Here is a 16,599-nt window from a genome sequence, read left to right as displayed (position 1 = left end):
TTTTCGATTCAGCCACGGACCTAAGCTGCCAATAAGCTGTGCAGCTCATCTGCCTCTTGACTCATTTCGCCGATAGAGTTTTCTTTTAGTGTGTGTTCCCGTTCTTCATGAGCAACCAACTCCCCTTACGTTTCTTGTACCGATCTGCACTGTGTAGTTCGCTGTTTTCGTTACCTCCAAGTACGCTCCATTTAATCGAATTAGGCACGATTTGCTGTTCACCTGAAGTTCCTCCTCTTTGATCGCCACCCAGTCTTTCAAGAGGATTTTGGGGTTTTGAATACGCAAGGACAAGACTGTTCTTATCTATGCGGATCTTCGGTCTACTGGGAATTTCGTCAGGATAATCCTGAGTGTCATCCACTCCCAAGTATCGTTGCTCTTAGTGATGCACGAACCAAGAAACGCTATGGAAAACTGGCCCTCAATGCCATTACGTGATGCCCACTGATCACCTGTGAGGAATCAAAGCAGAAGATATGTTCCTCCTTGCTGTCCAGAATATCATTAACCAACTCTGATAACCTCCTCACTTTCTGCGCCAATTTACAGCTAGCGGAGCTAACTTCTGGCAGTGCAACATGTAAATGACTTCTGGCCGTGTCACTGATGCCTTTCATAGTGCTTGGCCCGTCGTTAATGCTTCCCTATTTGCAGAGATTGTTTGGCTTCCGCACTCTTGCAAATTCTGTCCCTCTTGATTTTCCAAGTGCTTGTTGTCAACTATATTCTTCAACAATCGCCTGGTATTTAGCGAGTAGTATGACGGTATCGGCCCCCTTATTCTTCGCAATCTTGTTTAGAGTAAGGATGGTCTTCTGAAACTCACCCTTGAACAAGACTCTAGCGGACATCCGTTTCTTCGCTGCCTTCTGGGAGCCAATATTCTTGTCGATATTCATTTCCCCGACGCCTGACGCTGACAACGTTGGGGACGCTTCGCTCTCAGAAGTCACTGCTGTTGGTTCCAGCAGAGTGGTGCTACGTTTGGCACCAGCTGTGCTCCTTTCCCTTGACTGGATGCCACCAGCTTGAGTTCGGATGCTGTTCCCATCACTAACACCTTCTTTTGCTTTATTGTCCACCATTAATTTTTTAGAACTGGAGCCAATTTTTTCGCCCCAGGAGTACCCTGGCCAGCTAGGCCACAAGGGTAAAAGTGTCTCAACTGAAACCGTTTTGACAGTCTGCATGCTAGAGACTAAGCTCTCTCTCGGCCAGCACACTCTCGGTTTATCCGTCGGCAGCAGTCCTACATCGAATTCACGTCTGATACCACTTGGTTTTCCAGATGATGGGGTGTTTGGTGGCTAGTCGAATCGTCAAATGTATGGTGTGGATATAATTCTAGTGGCCTTTTTTTCCGGCCGCTGAACTTGGTAGCTACTATTCAGAACAGATACGATTCTTCAAAACTGCATGCCAGTATGCAAGTTTTGCACTGGATGCTGCTGCCGCCGCGGATAATGGAAAGAATGAGAAGGTTACAGGGCCACGAATCTGCTTCGATAGTTTTCCACACCATATTTGACCAAATCAGAGAATATTTTCACGTTTAGATCTCCCGTTTCAATTACAATGCCACCTTTCTGAACTCTAAAATTGTCACGTCTTAAAACGACTTTCATTACCTTATCGAGAGCAAAGTTTACTTTGTCCTTTTCAACGATAATAATTACTTTCTGCAGAATGGTGATGTTCGTCTGTGAAGTGTGAAGGTCAGTTTTGTGTTCTGTTTTATTCGTGTCACCCAGGCGGGCTTAATTGCTCTGGATCCTTTACAACTTCAAGAATTTCACTGATTTATTCAAATTTTTCATTTTCTCGCCGCCTAGATAATTATCTCTTTTAGCTTTTCCTTTGCATCCTTTTTCTTGAACCTCATTCTTATTTTCCTCATTTATCCTAAGACAATTCGCAGCGTCATCCAAATCGTACCAAATCATTTATATTCACAACAATGACGCCACGGGCACCTCTAGTTGACCTGTGAAAGATTCTATCTGAATTATGCAAATTCTGTAATTTTAAGCAAAAACGCCCACCAGATATGCATAATAGTGTCCTCATCTATGAATGACTAGACGATAATATTCGATATAATCGTATTAAAGTGTGTCTCGAGGATGCAGAAAAGATCCATCCAAAAGGAGATGACGTCCTGTACAGACACCCTACACAATGGACAGAGGATTTTTATTCCGGCTAAGAAGTCCAATTTTCCTTGAAGACGCAGTAATGCGCATAAATTTGCATGCAGCTGCATTTGTAAGGATGTTTTGTATTCAAATTCAAATCATGGTATATCCTGGCGTTGATTTGCATGACGGGTCTTATGTGCTTAGTATCCGTTGTCTTGATGTCATGTTGATGTTGACACCCGCGGTGCAAGTCAAGACCAAGCCATGTATGATATAAGGGAAGTAAGCTTTACTCTTTGTGTTTTTGTCAAACGACAGTAGAAAAGGAGAAAATTATGAATGACAGAAAAGTTTCCAGCGTTACAAGTTTATTCACCTGAGAATGGGGACATTGAATCAGTTAGCCTTTCGCTGAATTTTCACTTAGATTCAAACACTTATAAGAACTAGAAAGCGAATGATGCAATATTAATTAACATTCAAGTTCTTGGGAATGGGTCCATGATTTAAAACTTCACGTTTTCATCCCGAACCCCCCGTGTTATTCCAAAATTGAAACCTTTCGTTCCATAATTCGCATGGCTATATTCTGTCATAAAGTTATTATATAATATATTATTCAAATATACGGGGACTTCCCTAAATTCATGATGATGATGGCAACAGCCGCATTCCCAGTGGTTCACAGATGCAACCCCATCCATGACAGTTAGTATTTATAGAAATATTTCCAAATAAATGTGACGCATTGGCAGACAGACAGTCGAACAGACTGACAGACAGAGGAGGAGTTGTTGGGTTTCCCATCAGGCGCACCCCTTCGCGCGATAAGGGAACTCTCGGTGGCATTTGAATGTACACCTATACCCATCTGTTCATACCTGGGCATTTTAACGCATAGGTCGGGTAAGTGGGAGTGGCTGATCGTTTAAGCTCAACGTTTCCTGCGTGAATCATAATCAAAAACGTCTTGTTGACATTTCGAGACGATTGAATCTCGGTTTAGTGGAAGAGTCAAATCCTAAATTAGGGGAAACATCTGAGCTAGTCTAGCTGACTCTGGTGACGGGCGGGGAGAAATAGCCATGAAAGCGGCAGTTGTCCACTATTTGGTAGTTTGGCAATCCAAAGAGGGGGAAAAGACGTGATGAGGAATAGGATATTTATGGTGCACGGAATAGGCGGCTATCGATCCGTAAACGCAAGGCAATGCCTGAATTTGGAGAAAATACCCGATGTAAGAAACGAATTACCATTAACATTTGAGGATAGAGAAGATATTAACGCTACTTTGGCTAGTTATGAGACGACTAGACCAAATAATTTGGCAAGTATTGAGGTGACGGTAGGGAACCTCGATTCCTTTAGGCAAAGTGGTAAAATGTTACACTCTCAACTCAAGTGCAAGCAGATGAATGGCAAACCAAGTATTGATAATGACAGTAGCTATACTATGTTCCTGTGTGGAGTTGCCAAATCTCCCATCAGGCGCGTCCCTTCTTGCGGATAAGGGAATGATCGGCGAATGTGTCATGGGCATGTACATGCACGCATCGGGAGATGTGCGGGTGCCCGGAGGCTCGAACAATGGACTAAAGTGACCAACAAGAGGAAAAAGGACAAAAAGAATCTCCGCCCGGAAATAATAATTATTTCCAAGAAGGGAAATATGTCCTATGCCGACATCCTCCGAAAGGTGAAGTCAGACCCGGAATTGAAGGATTTCGGGGATAGTGTGAGCCGTATCAGGCGAACACAGAGAGGGGATCTGATGCTGGAGTTAAGTAGATCCGCCGACAAGTCGGCCGATAACTTCCGCGGGAAGGTGGAAAGTGTACTTAGAGAGGAAGCTGAGGTAAGAGCTCGGAAACAGGAGATAGTGGTTGAATGCAAGGACCTAGATGAAGTCACCTCACGGGAGGACATCTGTGCTGCGCTAAAGCAACAGTTTAACCTTAGCGATATAGACCAGAGTGCCATAAAAAGGATGAAGAAGGCATATGGCGGCACACAGACCGCTATTATTAGTTTGCCGGCGGAATCAGCTATTAAGTTAATTACCGCGGGCAAGGTAAGAGTAGGTTGGGTCGTGTGCAGGCTCAGGGAGCAAATATCTCTAAAGAGATGCTTCAGATGCCTCGATTTCGGCCATTCTGCGGCGGCATGCACTAGCCAGCGTGATAGGTCGAGGAGTTGCAGAAGTGTGGGGAAGAGGGCCACCTCATCAAAGATTGCACCGGAGATCCACGGTGTATGCTATGTAGTGGGAAAGAGGGCGTGGACGACCGGCATGTTGCGGGAAGCAGCAGATGTCCGGTATATAGGAGGGAGCTGAACAGCACAGGCAAATGAGATTGATACAAATCAATCTCAATCACTGTGAGGCAGCTTAGGACCTGCTCTCGCAAACCATTCGAGAGTCGAATGTCGAGTTCGCGGTTATTTGCGAGCCGTACAGTAACCACGGCAGTGCTACTTGGGCGGTGGATGCGTCTGGCAACGCCGCAATATGGGCGTGCGGAAGACAGGCCATTCAGGAAGTCATGGCCTCCCGGCAGCCGATTTTATAAGGGCGAAGGTCAACGGTGTCCATATTTACAGCTGCTACGCTCCTCCTAGTGCAACCTTAGCACAATATGAGGAGATGTCAGACAGTCTGGTGTTGGACGCTAGAGACCGCAGTCCTAAAATCATTGCGGGCGATTTCAACGCGTGGGCCCTGGACTGGGGAAGCCGATCGACGAACACCAGAGGTCAAATTCTGTTGGAGTCATTTGCGGAGCTGGACACCGTGCTGGCCAATGTTGGCCGTGCCCACCTTTCGAGGAAGAGGCTCGGGTTCGATCGTTGACCTGACATTTGTTAGCACTTCACTGGTGAGGGAGATGGCTTGGCAAGTGAGTGAGCACTTCACCCACAGTGACTACCAGGCCATCTTCCTCCGCATTGGAAACCGGGGAACTAGTCAACGACGCTCTGGAGGTGGAAAGGCTAAAGCGGTTGGCTGGTCTATCGGAGCTTTCGACGAGGAGACATTCCTGGCCGCATTGGAGGGAGCCCATGATCCGGATGGAACAGCGGTGGAAAGGGTCACACAGCTGTCTCAGCGCCTAACCGAAGCATGCGACGCTACGATGCCATGACGACGTTTGCACCACGACAAGAGGCCAAACTACTGGTGGAACACGGAGATCGCTGCCTTGAGATCCTCTTGTCTCCGAGCGAGGAGACTTTCCCACAGGACAAGGGGAAGGCCGGAGCACCAGGAGCGTGAGAAGGAATACAGGGATCTGCGAAGCAACCTTAAGAAGGCTATTCGGAGAAGCAAGCGGGAATGCTACCAGAAGCTCTGCATGGAGGCTAATACGAATCCGTGGGGTACAGCCTACCAAGTTGTAATGAAGAAGATCCGCGGGCAAAAATCACCTCAAGTGACATACCCACGGCTCTTGTTGCAAATAACTACAGCTCTTTTCCCGCAGCAGGAGCAGGACGAAAGAGAGCCCCAACTGGCAGCTCAGCAGGGTGTCTTCTCGATCCCTGATGTTACCGAAGAGGAACTTTGGGAAATCTGCAGACGTATTGGGGACAGCAAGGCTCCGGGATTGGACGGAATTCTGAACAGGGCTCTGAAGGTGGCGGTCAAGGCCAGATCAAGGTGGTTCGCAAGCACATTCGAATCGTGCATGGTGGAAGGAGTGTTTCCCGCCCAGTGGAAGAGGCAGAAGCTGGTCTTGCTACCGAAGCCCCGAAAATCACCCGGCGTGTCCTCTTCATATCGCCCTATTTGTCTCTTAGACACCATGGGGAAGATATTGGAGAGGGTGATATTTAACAGGCTGCTCCCATTCATCGATCTTGCGGGTGGTCGTTCAGAGCGGCAATATGGGTTTCGGCGAGCCCATTCTACGGTCGATGCAGTAGCAAAGGTTGTGGAATTGGCTCGAAATGCAATGGCCATGGGCAAATGCTGTGCTCTGGTGACGCTGGACGTCAAAAATGCTTTTAACTCAGCCAACTGGGGCTGGATTAAGGGCGCTTTGGCCAAACTGGGTGTTCCTAACTACTTGGCTCGGCTCATCGAGAGTTACCTTTCGGACAGACTTCTCTGGTATGAGACGGACGACGGGCGGCTGCTGTGGAACATAATGTACGACGGAGTGCTTGGTCTTCGCGTGCCGGAGGATACAACGCTGATTGGTTTTGCGGACGACCTGGCGGTAGGCGCAATTGCAAAGCATCCCGAGGACGTGGAGCTTTATGCAAATGAAGCCATTCATACCATCAAGTCATGATTACGAATGACCAAGCTGGACCTGGTGGACGAAAAGACGGAGGCGGTCCTCATTACCAACCATAGGAAGAACAACACGGTTACCATCAGGGTTGGTAATCGTGAGGTCGTCTCAAAATCGGTTGTCAAATACCTGGGGGTGATGATCGATGCCAAGCTGAGTTTCAAGTGACACTTGGATTATGCGCGAGAGAAGGCAGCAAATGCCAGCTCATCCCTTGCAAGGATGATGCCTAACGTGGGAGGGCCGAAGTATAGTCGCAGGCTACTCATTGCGGGAGTGGTGAGGTCGATGCTGCTATACGCGGCTCCTGTCTGAGCGGGAGCGTTGAACCACGCTGTCAACCGGAGGAAGATGAGTTCGGCATACCGGCCAATTGCGCAAAGGGTATGCAGCGCATTTAGGACGGCGTCGACGGAAGCAGTCTGTGTCATCGCAGGAATGATCCCTATAGATCTTCTAGCGAGCGAGGCACACTGGCTCTACGAAAAACGGAAGGCAAATCCAGCCGAGGTGAATGCGGGTTTCCGAAAAGCCATCAGAAGAGAGTTGTGTGGCAAGTGGCAACAACGATAGGATAACGCCGACAAGCGCCGGTGGACCCATACATTGATCCCGTGGATCGAGAAATGGGTCAACCGAAAGCACGAAGAATTGAATTACCACCTGACACAGTTCCATACGGGACACGGTGGCTATAGGAAGTACTTGCATCGCTTCGAGTTGGACGAGTCTCCCAACTGTCCTGAATGCGGTGCTACACCCGAGGACCCGGAGTACGTTATGTTCCATTGTCCCAGATTTCTGCAGCAGAAAAGGAGGTTAAACAGCACCTTAGGGGCGGACATCGAGCCCTCGAACCTGGTTGCAGAGGTGCTGAAGTCGGAGGAAAACTGGATGGCGGTAAATGAGGCAGTAGTCGTGTTGCAGACAAAACTCCTGTAGTTGGATCGAGCTCGGAAGGCGGCGCGACGGAGACGTGACATGGACGAGCTGGTATAGCGAACCAGACCTCCCCTGCGAAGTAATACTTCACGGTGGCCCCGCGGGGAGGGGCGGAAGAGTGGGGGTGGTTTTAGTGGGTGCGAATCCCACACACTGCTGCTACCTGGCGCAGCAGCGTCTTTCTGAGATTTCCACCGCCATCCATAAAAAAAAAGCTATACTATGTTACATACATGCCAACGATAAGAAAATGGATGCAGTGCTAGCAGAAGTACACAGGGCGGAAACCCGTCACAAGAAGATAGGTAATACCAACTCTACAAATTTATCGGGTCAAAACAGCCATGGGGGAATTTTGTTCAACCGCTCAATGTGCAGTAAATGCAGGACTATTATAAACTGGCAGGTGCCTATTGTCACCAAAAGGATAGAGCGAGGCCCTCAAAGAAACCCAAAGTAGAAAGCTGTAGAGGGCATCGAAGGGATAGAGGATATTAGCGCAAAGCTTGGACTATTATGAAGTCAAAGAATTATGTAAAACAAAGGAAGCTCCTTCCTGACGCGATTGTTATCGAAAGGAGAGACGATCTTTTGTATGATGAAATTTTGCGACAGGTCAAGAGAGATCCGACGCTGAGCAATCTAGGTAACAATACATGAATCAGCAGAAAGCAGAATGTTGACTTCTTCTCGAGTTCCGAAAGAAGTAGTATGAAAGCACGCTCGTTAGTCCAAGAGCCCAACGGAGTCGTGGCAAGTATTACCGAGCTATATAGAGGAAAAACAACGCGGTATAGACGATCAAAAAAAGTGGAAAATGCCCAATTTGGACGCCAGGAAGATACCCATTCGAGGAAATAATCGTAACAACGTTAATGGATTTATAAGAATCAGGGGATGAACCTCATGGTAACTATGCTATCCTAAGTGCGAAGAGCGTGGGATATGAACATATTTAACATAAGCAAATGCTTGAGCCGAGGGGAATTTCCCCGCGCATGGTCTACCGAGCGGGGAAGCAAAGTATCAAATAACAGGGCAGGGTAGCATTTTCTGGAGCGATTCTTATCACCAAGTGCCTTAAGACAAACTGCGCTCACATTAGAATTGGAAGTCATATCATCACCCGCCAACCATCAAGTACTTGGGAGTGATTGTATATACCAAAGTCAATTATATACTTATATACTTGCTAACTTAGTAATAATATCCATGGATATATTGATCAGTCCTATAATGGTTTAGCTTTACTCCTGGTATGACCAATTCTACCAAGTGTTTTCCAACTTTGCATAAATGTCAGGTATACTTCCAGAATATGCATAGAGATTCCAATGCACTTCCCGCAGAGTGTGCTAAATGCTAAATGCTAGTTTAATCTGCAGCTAATTGTGTCTATCGTAACTATGATCCTAAGGCTCTTTTTGGTAAAGCTCAAACAATCCTTCAATTGGCGTTGGCTCAAAAGTTCCTACAAGTACTATGGACTATGCCAATCCGGATAAGTTCACACGGTATAGTTCATTTAACCGTTGCCCTTCATGACCATAAGCAACTTCTCGATTCCTTAAAAGGATTCTGGTCTATAGAGTGATGTTCGCAAATCATTGCCGACATAAAAAATTCACATCTGGAAGAAAAGGCAAATACAATACATATTGCCTCTTGATTTGAGTAGCGGCATGAAGTTGTCCGATCTGAGAAAATTAAATCTATATCGCCCATCGTGGTGTATTGGAACTACCATCACGGAAAAACACCGGTCCAAGGCAATGCAGGAATTGTCAAATATGCAACCACGTTTCTGCTCACTGTAACCTGCAGAAAGGTGCCTTATTTGTAGTGGCTGTATACCTCAGTGGTTAAAGCAAGAGACTGTCTTACGGATGATCATGGTTCAAATCCCACTAGTGACAGTGAGATTTGTATCATGATTTGATGTTGGATACCAATCGACTGAGTTGTGAATGAGTACCTGAGTTAAATCATGGTAATAATCACGGGCAAGCGCAATGCTGACCCCATTGGCTCCTATAGTCAGTCTTCAGTTGTCATGGTTTTCAAAGATCCGTTGACAAAAAAATATCAGGCGATGACGGCTTTACGGTTTCTTACCGGGGCAGAGGCAAATCGTCAGACGCTGCCTCACCTCTGCTCTGCGAGTAGCGTGACCGAAGCGGCCCGCAGATGTTAAGTGCTCCTTTATATAATTCGCAGAACACAACATAACTACGAATTATATTGAGCCCAAATTCGTCTTGTTGATCAAAGCTTGGCCAGAGCTGAAAATATTTTTTTTTTGAGAATTGTGGGGTCCTAAGTCCTCATTAACTTAATGCCGGACCGGACCAAATGGGGAACAACTTACTCTCTCTTTTTTTGGTCCCAAACTTTAAAAAAATATTAGGCAATGACGGCTTTACGGTTTCTTACCAGGGCAAAGGCAAATCGTTATGCGAATTATATAAAGGAGCACTTAACATCTGCGAGCCGCTTCGGTCACGCTGTTTCCAGGACAGTGGTGAGGCAAAGTCTGACGATTTTCTTCTGCCCTCCGAAATGAGGATATCCGCGATCGTTATGAAGTTGCATCGATCGTGGAAAAGTTCCGAGATGGTAAACGACCAAAAAGTCGGCCGAAACAACCGTGGCTTGATACGCTGGATGAGTCGAAAGTCTTGCGATTGCATCCAGATCAGGTCTTTGATAGAATTAAATCGTGAAACCGATCACGATGAGCCGAGTCCAATTGTTAAAGGGACAAGGGCTGAAGAAAAAAAAGAAGAAGTATATTAACGGACCCTTTGTAAGCAGAAATAGGCTCTATTGGCAACCAACAACCGACTCCATCGTCATTGATGTTGCCTGTTGTGACTTTCGAATCGCATTCGCAATTGTTTCGTTCCTTTTTGATGCCCACGTTGCCAGCACATATTGCGTCTTGCTACAAATAATGTGTAGCCCACTTGCTCGATCTGAATGAAGGCAGTTTGCACATCTCTGGTTGTTCTTTCCATGATCTCGCTATTGTCAGCGTAAGCCAATAGTTCGGTGAACTTGAAGACGATGGTTCCTTTCGCGTTTACCTCAGCATCACGGATCATCTTTTCTGCGGCTAGGTTTTAACTTGGCTTGATAGTGCATCCTTTTGCCTTAGACCTTTACTGAATGGGCTCGAAAGTGATTCTGTTGCTTTTATCTGGACTTGCAAATTGGTTAGGGCCACGCTAGTTTTATCAATTTATCCCTGCTGATTTGTTGCTTATTTGCCTGTTGTGAAGTTTGTTTGGTATGGGCGGATCTCATTCTGAGCGCATGGGGATCTCCGGTCTTGCAAGATAGTGAAGAATACTTTGCAAATTCTACTCAGCAATGTTATATACCCGTTTTAATGTATGGGACAAATAATGTCTCCTTGCTAGTCTTCTTTTATTGATTCACTCTCCCACACCTTGACCATAAGTTGATGAACCACTTGGTGTGTTTGGTCGCCTAAAAATTTTAGCAGTTCGGCTATAATTCCACCCTCACCTGGGGACTTATGATGTTTAAGGTGGTGAATTGCACGGACTGTTTCTTCTATGCTTGGTTGTGGCAGCATTTCTCTATCGTCTTCAGTTGGTCGCACCTTTATGTAGTCGATATTTTGGTTGTTCAGCAGTTCATCAAAGTATCCAACCCACTGCGTCAATATACAGGCCCAATCGGTGGATATCAGATTTCCTTCTTTGTCTATATATATGTATATATGGCTACATCCTGCTGATTTTTGTGTAAACTTTTCGCGCCTACTTTGGCTGCAGTTTTTCTCGAGTTCCCAGACTTGGTGGTTCTCCCAGGTTTCCTGACTTTTTTGTAGCCGTAATGATAACTTTCTTGTGGTGTTTGTGAAAATTATTTGTCGGATCTTCATCTCCAGGGCCTCTGCTAACCGCGGTTGCTAGTATATTTGGCTTGATTGTTCACTCTCATCTGATTTTAAGGGGGGATTCGAAGTGGTATTGTTATGCGAGCCTGGGACAGCATGCCAACGAAAAAATGTTCCGAATTTATATTACCCCCCCTCCCCTCCGCGCTTACTTTTATGTAAATTATGGGGGCCAACCTATCGCCTAAGTACGGGTTTCGTCCCTACTTTGCTTTGAGGTCATGATTTGGATTTGATGGTTGGAACGGGAATCAAGGGTCCGTTCGACTCTATAGTCTTCTCTGTAGGGATGTGAACATTAATGAGGCTGATATTTCGAAATTAGCCTTAACCTCTCGCTTACGTTTTCTAAGCCGATAACTGCACGTTTCATTTTTTGGCTAATTAGGGAATTTGCTCCAAGCTGCGTCCACTATAATATAGTATATGAGGTATTGGCTCTTCTCCCTCAGGATTTGATTCTTCATGTGGATGGAGAGATCAATTTATTGTTTGTTACTGCTCATTTTGTTACTTGAAATCTGGCATTACAACTTCCTTAAGGCTTAGGATGAATTTTGTATAATTTTAGGTTATGTTTAATTCTTATGCCTTTAACATTTTTAAATAGTTCGGTCTCTTTATTTCAGCAGATCATCCACTCTTCTCACACGGCCTTGGATCGTACTTGCTCTGATAGTGTCGTATCTTTATCGCGATGTCGAAAATCAACTAGCGACTTGACAGATATTAACGACGGCAGCGTCCCAGTTGTATCCAAGCCCAGGCGTCGTGGAAGTTCCAAAGGGGGTCTCGCGTACTTGGCAAGTCGACGCAGTTCCCGTGACTCCTTGAAAAGTGCAGTTTCCAACACTTCCATTTTCTCCAATGAAGATATTGGTCCGCTTGCGTTTCAAGCATCAACACGTGGCCGCCAAAGAAGAACATCCAACTTCCTGGAATTACCGGGTAAGTACTGACTTTCACTCCTTCTGTGTTTTCCTATCATATTTCATTCTGTATGTCTCGTTATCTCGTTAAACATTATGTTTCAATTTAATGACTTTAAAGCTGTTTGTAAACGACTGAATTGCCACGTGGGCGGCATAAATTTATGGACACCATTGTGGAAAAGCGGGTATGCCATGGCTACAGTTGAAAAGATTTCTACGAAGAAATTTTCATTATTTTGATATTCGAGTATGTACATGTGTGTACCCTGTACATCACAAATTGCATCCTTTGTTGTGAATTATCCTCGAATAAACATGTCTTCCCTAGAGTCGTGAATGTTTTTCTGTTAAGTCATTTCTCGGAAATGTATCTTTTGTCCCTGAAATGGGTATGAGTACTGCAGGAAATGAACAACGGGAATCACTTCTTCCCTATCTGAAGGACGCAGATGCATTGGGTACACAATTTGTTTCAATTTTCTTCTGTTTAATTAAATGCAGAGATGAGATATTCCACCGTCATTAGCTCCGGGTTCTGTAAAGTACAAATCGACAAAATGATCCTCTCACCGCCATCACACCCCCCTTCGCCTCGCCAACTTCATTTCCTCTCTTAACAGTTTGCTTCCTTTGATGGTGAAATTATTTGCATAAATTAACAGCACAGATTGAAAAGCGCAAATAAATGTCAGTCTCATATCGCCGACGTCGCTCGATGTGATGTCCTTAGGAAGATTGACTGTCTGAGTGACTTCACCAAGTATGCAAATTAGAAGTGGAGGTGATAATGAAGAGTGAAATTTTTAATTGATGTTGAAGGATTTATCAGACATTAGGAGGAATCACGCCATTGAATCCTTTGAGTATTCACGAACAATAACAAGGGGTTGAGGTTTATCATATTCAGCCTGGGGAGCGTTAACTAAGTTAAAAGTTTGAAACGGGAAAGTCTGTGAAGTGATAGCTTGTCGTACTCGCGTAATCCTTCTTTTATTAATTGGTAATTGAAATTGATAAGAGGATAAAATTATCATTGATGATGTTAGGAATTAAACAAAATGAATACCGCCTGGATGGAAAACAAGCCTTTCGTGAAGATATCGATTTTGAAGTCAAACATGAATATCAATTTAAAAATTTTCAATAATTTATTTCGAATTGTGGCATTTGGTGTTTATTCGCTTCAAGGCTAAAATCATCGTAATTTACGTTCGATTAGATCTCAGTACATGCAGGATTCCTCCCATTTTCTACCGTTAAGTGGGGTTTTTAACTCCCTCTCAAGGTTTTTCTTCTGTTTTCTAACCTTGGGTAGGTTAAAAGAAGCATATTCCGCATTTTGCGCTGCTCCTATGACAGTCTAGCCTAAACGGGTCTTTAGAGATATTTTTGACGAAATGCCAAATAAATTGGAGAAGATACCACTGAAAATAATTGCCCTTACCCCCGTTACATTGGTGTTAAAAGTACATAACTACCCACCTCGTTTAAGCCAATGTTAAAATATCTCCAATGGCTTTCCGCATGGCAAACAACAAGGGACACTCAAAACTAGCGATAGCGGCAAAATTAAAAAATTCAATGTAACATCCATTGATAAGTCATAATACTTTTAGTAATAGCTAGATGAGATCTTTTCTTGAAGTAGGGTAGGTACATGCGTTTACACAGAGTGTTGGATACCCGCAACGATACACCACGGTCTATCAACTAAATACCTCCCCGTCATCAGAGAATTATCTTGCGACACATTATTTCGGGCTGCCGTTCTCTTGGCTTAGAGACCTCTTGTCATCCGGTCCCTCCACCTGTAATGTGCAACACGCAGGTATCAGCACCTCTCGGGAAACAGTGTCTGGAAAGGCTTCACTTGTGTCCATATAAAGTTGTACACGAAACCCATCCCCCCATTCACATGAGAAAAAGGTAAGTTCGGTATCGTCGGCCACTTTATTACAGAATACACAATCAGAATCTTCCCAGTCTTGTGCAAGCAAGACTAAAAATTTCTATGCTTCCTCTTGACTCATTTTGCCAAGAGAGTTGTCAGTCGGTTAGTGTTCCTCACGGTCAACCATCTCTGTTAAGTCTTTGTCCTCGCGACATTCGATGGCTTTGCATGCCTTAGCAAGGAGGACAACGGCTAGTTCTGAGATAGTGTGATAAGCAGACGCCACTCGCAAAACTCCCTCTCACTGCACTTGGGAAAGGCGCTTACGATACACCCCCTTGCTAAAGGCATCAGCCCATCCTTCTGTGCCATAGAGCAGGACGGATTGCGTTGCTCCCATAAGAAGACATCTTCTTCTAGATATAGGGGGCAGTCCTCGATACCTTCTGGGTTGTTACCATACCCGTACGGAATGTCTGGGGAATATTGCCCGTACAATAGGGTTCATCTATTCGGTACTAAGTATACAGGGTTTCCACCGAGCCCTGATTTTGCGAGTGACAAATTTTTAACTTCCCACGGATCCCTATTTACCTCGTTGACCAGACTCTACCAGCTGCGAGCTTTTCTTTTATTTATTGCTTTGTAGTGCATTACCTTACGGACATGTAGATATTGAGCCAAACGACAGAGCTTATGACACTCCCTACGTGCCGAGAAATCTTTTAGAAGTCGCTACCCGTTCACTGATACGAGAGTTACATCCGGGATACTTCCTTCACAACTTAGACGCCGGAACGTTGGCGTTAATCTGGTATTTAAAATTACGAGCCTGGGTCTTGCCACTATTTCCAGGATCTGTTTCCCTCTGAAGTCTGGCATGCCCCATTCAAGGGCAATAGCCTAGCCCTCGTATCAAGATTTGCTTCTCCATACCAAAAACCTGCGTCGAAAATTTGGCATGGTCAAAAGCTGTTGCCTCGGGCTTGACCCAGAGCCCAAAGTCGAATGTCGCCCCGAGCTCAGATGGCAGCAGTACCAGATCAGTCGAGATGCCACGAAGCCGGGTTCATTTTCTGACATTACTCGCTGATTGGCACCAGATCCGTTTTTACCTCTGCAACGAACTGCACTAACAACTAGTGATGCACTAAATGCATGTTAATTTGTACAATGCAGATTATGCTAGCCGCTTTCTAGCCCTTTTTACTTTCGCCCTAAATATTGGACACCGCTCGGAACTATAGTGTGTGCAACCAACAAATGCAATTATCTTTTTCCTTGCAAGTTTTCGGCTTGTGACCTAGCTTACCCTGGTCCTTGGCAACTTGCAGACATGTGTCCATAGTCCAGGTTTCCGTAACACTTGGTGCGGATTATCCGCATTCGTATCCTGCACACTACCTATCCAATTTTCATTTCACCGCTGTTAAGGAGTGTTGCTCTGCTACTTCCGCAGCAGGGAGCTTTTGGCCTCGGGCATTCACAGAAGTGATACATATCCGGTCATTGATTACTTCCGGACATTCTCGCTTTATGGCCACCTCCGATCGAGGTGAGGTAGTCGAGATCTCGGATTTATAGAGAGCACATAGACTCTAGACTAGAAACGAGAGCCTTCTCCTCCTGTAGCCTCTTATCCGCGTCGCAGAACGCACTCTTGCTAGTTACCTTTGGGCCTAATTCAACGTTGACTCGACCACTCTTCGGCTCCTGTATGGAGAATACTTGTGCTCCTTTATCCTCGGGTTTGATCATATACCGGATTTCACTGAGGACTTTTTTATATGCATTGCTTTCCGTCGGTTTAATGGACAGAGCCTACGGTCTAGCCCTTCTCTCTTTACTCCTTTTTTCTTGTAATAATTTACTATTTGTAGACTCCTTGTCTTTCGACAGATAGGTTTCTGATGGCGTAACATGGTTTTTTCTTCTATTCCTCCTTGGCTTCTTTTTTGGGGCCCTAGAAACTACTTGGATAAAGTATCTTTCAAACACATCTTCCCCTTCTCGCTTTTCCGCCAGTTCACTTTGTAATGCATTATCTGTGGTCCGTTTGACTCTGCTGACCGCATCCGTTTCATTACTCTCGCGTATTTCTTGATGAACCTTTCTTTTAGGCTCTAGCTAAAAAGTCGACTCGACTTCCACTCGGCTCGTATTTGAAACCAGCTACTCGGGTCTTGCGATTTTGCCTGTGTTTTTTTCTGGAACAAGATTACTGCAGGGTACTTGAGTTGCCGTCCCCACACCGACAGTCGCGTATTTTTGCAAGGCTTCTTCTTTATTTGGGCACCCCGTATCTTATCGGGTGTTCCAGTCCCCACTGCCTCCTTCGCTGGGCGCTGTCATAAGCGACGTTTTTTAGTTCTTCCCCCAAACATAATCGATTCTTCTTCCTTTCTGCTATTTTTGCTTTGTTTTTGTTTTCCATATCAAGGCATTGTCTGCAAGGGAACGGGTCACA

At 45.2% G+C, this 16,599-nt stretch overlaps 1 protein-coding gene across 4 annotated transcripts in view; it reads left to right on the top strand.

The window, feature by feature from the left end:
• Positions 1-16,599, top strand: part of LOC119656024 — a 260,457-nt gene that overhangs the window by 112,037 nt on the left and 131,821 nt on the right. For 2 of the 4 annotated variants that reach the window (XM_038062287.1, XM_038062289.1), the window contains exon 5: positions 11,942-12,257. In XM_038062287.1, coding sequence (XP_037918215.1) covers positions 11,942-12,257 — 316 coding nt within the window. Of the gene's footprint in view, positions 1-11,938; positions 12,258-16,599 lie in introns of all 4 variants that reach the window. The other 2 variants (XM_038062286.1, XM_038062288.1) reach the window with 1 other exon arrangement.

Source organism: Hermetia illucens, chromosome 4 (genome assembly GCF_905115235.1).
Source record: "Hermetia illucens chromosome 4, iHerIll2.2.curated.20191125, whole genome shotgun sequence".
Classification (NCBI taxonomy): Eukaryota; Metazoa; Arthropoda; class Insecta; order Diptera; family Stratiomyidae; genus Hermetia; species Hermetia illucens.
Note: the sequence above shows the minus strand (reverse complement) of the source record. Positions and strands in the feature narration are given on the sequence as shown.